The sequence below is a fragment of the Egretta garzetta genome, unplaced genomic scaffold, assembly GCF_000687185.1.
Source record: "Egretta garzetta isolate BGI_Z169 unplaced genomic scaffold, ASM68718v1 scaffold394, whole genome shotgun sequence".
Lineage (NCBI taxonomy): Eukaryota > Metazoa > Chordata > Aves > Pelecaniformes > Ardeidae > Egretta > Egretta garzetta.
The window spans coordinates 94,150-100,154 of record NW_009259533.1 but is presented as its reverse complement, the minus strand read 5'-3'; the positions used below and the strand labels follow the sequence as shown (position 1 = coordinate 100,154).

Below are 6,005 nucleotides of genomic sequence, written 5' to 3'. Positions count from 1 at the left end.
CCACCCTCCACCAGCATCCTTGTTCCACTGGGCTGGAGAGGGGTGGAAACTCCCTAAAACAGATTTCAGTGGTGTTTCCTTTGGGGAGATGGTTCTAAGTCACTGCAAAGGCTCTGCTCAGCTCAGCAGAGGGGCACTGCACAGACAGAGGGCACTGGGAAAGCAGGGCCACAGCTATGTTGTCCCCCACTGTGAGTCACATCTGGACCCCTCCTGGGGGTTAGGACATCCTAGGTATGGGGACACCCCCAAACCTGGCATGGGGATGGTGATATGGGGCTGCATCTTCCCCCAGTGAGATATGCTGAGACTGGAGATGCTGTGTGGATTCTCAGGCTTGCAAAGGGTTAATAAAAACATTTTAAAAACCACCACCAAAAAGCCCAAATCCCAAATCTCTTCTCTTTCTCTCCCCTCCTCCTTCCCTTCCCTTTTTTTTCCAGGTGTTGTTTATGGCCACAGGAGGGAGCTCAAATCCAGACATGGGAGGATTGGCTTGATTTCGCATCCAGAGCCTCTTAAACTCTCAGTTTTCCTCTAAGCTGGTCCCTGTTATGTCCAGGATCTGGCGCCTGCTTGACATTTACTTTGAGTTCCAGAGGACCAGAGACCTAGGATGAGGAGCATTGGATCTGCCCTGAACCTGCTTTTGGTATCGCCACTCTACTTTGTGTGGACCGTGGTCGCTCTGGACCTGGCACAAACTCCCTGCACCACTTTGGTCCAGGGGAAATTCTTTGGGTATTTCTCCTCCTTTGCTGTCTTCCCATTGAACTCTTCTCTCTGCTCTTGGATTATCCAGAACCCTGACCCTCGGAGGTACACTTTGTACATGAAGATCCTAAAACCTACTGGCGTATGTGACCACCAGCACATCCGCACCTACCAGTTCGACTCCTTCCTGGAGTCCACCCGCACCTACCTGGGCATGGAGAGCTTTGACGATGTGTTGAAGCTCTGTGACGGGTCGACCCGCTATGCCTTCCTCCAGTCCAACAAACAGTTCCTCCAGATGAAGCAGACCGCGCCACCAGGGGTGGAGAGCTGGCCCGTGCGGTGGAAGCCCACAAAGGCTCAGGAGAGGGACTTCTCGGTGGAGTACCTCGTGGTGGGCAACAGGAACCCTAGCAAAGCCGCTTGCCAGATGCTCTGCAAGTGGCTGGACGCGTGCTTGGCCATCAGCAGCAGCTCCCACCCATGCGGCATTATGCAGACCCCATGCTCTTGCTCAGGAGGGGAGGTCCTAGACCAGGCCAGTGAGATCCTGGGGCTCACGAGGAAGAAGGAAGATTGCTATAAGGATGGAATTTACTTGGAGAACTGCATGAGCAGCCCCAAGGACAGCAGTGGAGTGGAGTTTCTGGGTGAGTGGAGGGTGGCTGGGGGCGTTTGGGAGGGAGGGCTGGTTGGGTTTTCCTCTCCCGGGTCTCACACCATCCCCATCACCTCTGTGTCTAGTCTGCGGATACTTGGTATAAAAACCTTAATTCCTAATTGATAGGCAGGTCTGGTAACCCTTGGTGGCTCTTTATGAGCCTGTGACTGGAATTGCAAAATAGCTTCCCCTAAATATACCCCAAATGGTTTAATTCATTCCCGGGGCTTGTGCCTTGCTTGTTTTGCTTCAGAGCTGCTGAAGGGAGAGACTTACCTGAGGGTGAGCAGTTTTCCAACATAATTATAGATGTCCTAGAAAAGTCAGGATCCAAGCTACCTCCCGAGGCGGGCTGCACTCAGCAGCTCCATCAACCATTTTAATTCATGGGAAAAACTTAATTCTCAGGTCTGCTTTGAAGGAACGGCAACAAAAGACAGGCTCATTTTGTTCTCTGCCTCCTTTTCCTTCTGGAGAATTTGAGAAAGATTTTGGAAAACCACCATGCTGCTTCTGTGGGGTTACTTGGTGCCTCTGCTGGGGGTCATTCCTCACTTATTTTGTCAGTGTGTTTGATGATGATCTTGAGTATGGTATGGGCTGGAAAGGGACTGGGGAGGTGGAAGAGGCATGACAAAAAGGGCTATGAATAAGGTGAGATGCTCCTGAGGTCTGAGGGAAGGAAATGCTCCTTCCAGAGATACGACACAGTCTCCACCGGTGCTAAGGTGCTACGCAAAGCAAAAGGGAATTGGGGGATCCGAAAGCGATGCCTTTCTTTCAGCACCTGTGTCAGATCCACTCTGATGTGTTTATTCTCAGCTCCCATCCCACCTGCCAACGTGCAGGTTATGTAAAGCGGAGGTGTGGTGCTAAATGGGAATCTGGGCAGCGAGAATGGGAGCCTCCAATTTGGCAAAGTTCAGGATCACACCAGACCCCCATCCCCGGGTCTGATCTTCTTCAGGTGCTGGATTGAAATGTCCTCTGCCACTGGGAGAAAGTTGGTATCTGTCTGGGTCTGGGGTTTGGGCCTCCTGCCTGGCTTGTGCAGCTACCCCCGGTCAGGGGGGAATTTCTCAAGGCGGGGGGAAGGAGGCTAAATTTGCTTGCAGTAGGAAGGAGGTTACCAGGCACAGGTCCAAGCTGTGCAGCATGATTTGCTTGCAGACCGCAGTCTGGCGTTAGCTGAGAGATTAGTATATGATCAGGTATTAGTGCTTTCGTCAGTGTATTTTGGGGGAGATTTTGTTTCTTGCTGATCTGTGAATCAATACATGAAGGCACACAGCCGAGCCATAAATCCTGCAAATTAGTTCCTCAGCTGTGCCTCCCTCCCCGGCTATGAGCACACGGCAATATTCGCTCTCCAGATTTTGGATTTCTTTGCAATGCCCTTTTCTCCTGTGTGAACAGCTTGCAAGGAGTACCGTGTTGGCTGCCTCCTCGGCGTGATGCGAGCTTCGTTAAGTCATGTGTCATGCCTTGCATTTGCTGATTGGGTGATTTATGCATTCAACCCAAGCAGCGTGACCTTTTTCATTGCAACCAAAGGTGAAATTTGAAATAAGATTTTCAGCAAATCCTGAAGCATTCAAGCTTAATATTGGCTTTTGTAAAGATCTCCTAGTCCAGCTCGAGTGCTTGAATGTTCCCAGAAAATAAATATGAAAGAGGCTCAAAGGTGGCTGAATCAAAATCCTTTTTGGGTGTCAAATATTTGTAGAGAGCGTAGATAATTTTTTGCTGGCTCCTCACATCTGCTCCTTATTGAAGATACAGAATTATCATCTTCACTGGTGGGATGCCATCTACATAGAAACGATACTTGCAGGGTGCCCGGCCTCTCCATGTGCTGCTCTGTCTGTCGCTCTGTCTGTTTTGATTTTTGCAAAGGCTTGATCAGGAAGATGGAGGCAAGATCCAACTTGGATGAAGAGACAGCAAGCATTTTGTGGGTGGAATATTTTGATAGGGCTCCTGATTTCTTAGCGCTGATGCTGATTATTGCTGTCATTGTTGTCCTGGTCATATTTGTGTAATTTTTTTTTCCTACAAGCTTCCCCCGTCTCCCCCCACCCCGCTCTTTCCCGAGTCTTCTGTTGTTTCTGGGCCTGACTTGATACTTTAGTCTTCGAACAAAAGTGCATGCGTGTGTCGTACTAATCTAGTCTGATGACTTTCAAGGCACATAAGGAATTGCCAGACACCCAGATACCACCCCAAAATGTGGAGCCTGACTTTTCTTGATATGCCTCCTCTATACTTGGGATATTTCCAAAGCAAACAGGTGGGTGCAAATCTACAGAGGCTACAATGAGATGCTGCCTCGGAAGCAGTCGTGCTTTGACTCACAGAGTCTGTGGGGTGAGATCCCTTTGAAAAGGTTCACTCCCCATCCCTGGGCACTGCTATACCGAAGGATGGAGAATGCATTTATGTGTCTGTGTGTTGCATTAGATGGTGTCCTCTTCCTGCTCTCTGAAGTCATTCAGAAGCAGTTCAAAAATAGATCTGTTGGGCTGGACATTGGCTTTGGTGACCAAAGAGCAGAGCTGGGAGATGAACTTCTGCTGCCAACCCAGGCCACAGATCTCCTGGCCATGGTGGAGAAGTGGGCGTACTGACCTTATTACTCCAGAGATACTGGGACACTCAAGAAGCCCAGCCAACAGCCTGAGCCTGATTTCACTCATGGGCAATGAGTTCGCACTTGGTTCAGGTACACAGGGAAGTCTGTGGACATTTACAGTGGGACTTCACAAAGTGACTCTGCCGAAGTGACCCTGCCTTGTCCACAGCATCTGCTCTTCAGTGTCTGGAGGTAGGAGACACCGCTCCAGATTTGCTTCCCAGGTTTAGTGAGACACCCTCTTTGCACTCGCTGTCCCACGCAGACGTTGCAGAGGTTACAGGGGGCGGTGGTGGGGGTGGGAAGAATCTGTCAGGGTGCAGAGGCGGCAGGAGATATTTCAGTGACTTGCTGCACATGGAGCTTGTCCTGGTGATCTGCAAGACATGTTTGGAAATGTATTGGAAGCAGCAGCTCACCCCCCAACATCTCCCCTTCTCGCTGCAGCTACCTCAAGCTTCTGCTCTGGGAAGGCTTGAACAGGGTTTTTTTTTCTAGGCGAAGACAATTCAACAGGGGGAATATTTTTGGCCAGCATCAGATCTCCCTTGGCTGACCTAGGCAACATGGGAAGAAGACAGAGACTGGTTGTAGGTCCTGATGTTTAGAGATGAACTCTCTTTTTTGGAATGCAAGCTGACATTGGCTCCCACACCGGTTTCATAGAATCATAGAATCGTTTAGGTTGGAAAAGACCTTTAAGATCATCAAGTCCTACGGGTTTGCGGTAGGAGACCAGGGGGCTGCAGAAGGGAAAGCTTCCTGAAATACGGGGCATTGGGACTTCAAGGTCTGAAAACCCTGGTGACACTCCCATATGTGAGCTGGCTTCACTGTAATCAGAGCTGGAGTTTTAAAAGGGACGCTGATGTGACATTGTAATAAGAGAAGGTTGAATGTGTGCTGAAGTGCTGTGCTGAGTTAAGCACTTAATGAATGTCTAATTAGTCTTGTCTCCATGTAATCTCTTCCTGGAAGGCCATTGCAGTGTTGTCACATTTTGGTGGCCCAAAGAGATAACCAGCATGCTCTGGTCCTTCTGCTCTTCATACCTCTATCTGGGAGGGATCCGAGATGCTGACTGCAAAACAGGTTTAAATGTGTGTCCCTGAAATTTATTATTTGCTCCTTGGTAAAGTTTTGCTCCTTGGGAAAGTAGATGGCGCCAGGGCTGGAGGGATTTTTATGATGAACAAGTCTGATTGGTTTCATGTCTCAACTGGAGAATTTCACAATTCATTTCAGCAGAGAACTTGAAACTGAGATTTAAATGGACCTTCTTAGTTCTCAAAAAAATTAATCAAGATATTTATACTTGGGATATTTCCAAAGCAAACAGGTGGGTGCAAATCTACAGAGGCTACAATGAGATGCTGCCTCGGAAGCAGTCGTGCTTTGACTCACAGAGTCTGTGGGGTGAGATCCCTTTGAAAAGGTTCACTCCCCATCCCTGGGCACTGCTATACCGAAGGATGGAGAATGCATTTATGTGTCTGTGTGTTGCATTAGATGGTGTCCTCTTCCTGCTCTCTGAAGTCATTCAGAAGCAGTTCAAAAATAGATCTGTTGGGCTGGACATTGGCTTTGGTGACCAAAGAGCAGAGCTGGGAGATGAACTTCTGCTGCCAACCCAGGCCACAGATCTCCTGGCCATGGTGGAGAAGTGGGCGTACTGACCTTATTACTCCAGAGATACTGGGACACTCAAGAAGCCCAGCCAACAGCCTGAGCCTGATTTCACTCATGGGCAATGAGTTCGCACTTGGTTCAGGTACACAGGGAAGTCTGTGGACATTTACAGTGGGACTTCACAAAGTGACTCTGCCGAAGTGACCCTGCCTTGTCCACAGCATCTGCTCTTCAGTGTCTGGAGGTAGGAGACACCGCTCCAGATTTGCTTCCCAGGTTTAGTGAGACACCCTCTTTGCACTCGCTGTCCCACGGCGACGTTGCAGAGGTTACAGGGGGCGGTGGTGGGGGGGGGAAGAATCTGGCAGG

General features: G+C 49.5%; 1 protein-coding gene across 1 annotated transcript in view; it reads left to right on the top strand.

Moving 5' to 3' along the window:
- Window positions 1-616: 616 nt before the first annotated feature.
- Window positions 617-6,005, top strand: part of LOC118452174 (adhesion G protein-coupled receptor B1-like) — a 90,670-nt gene continuing 85,281 nt past the window's right edge. Inside the window, exon 1 of the mRNA XM_035893186.1 lies at window positions 617-1,364. Within this exon, the coding sequence (XP_035749079.1) occupies window positions 617-1,364 (748 nt within the window). The remainder of the gene's footprint in view (window positions 1,365-6,005) is intronic.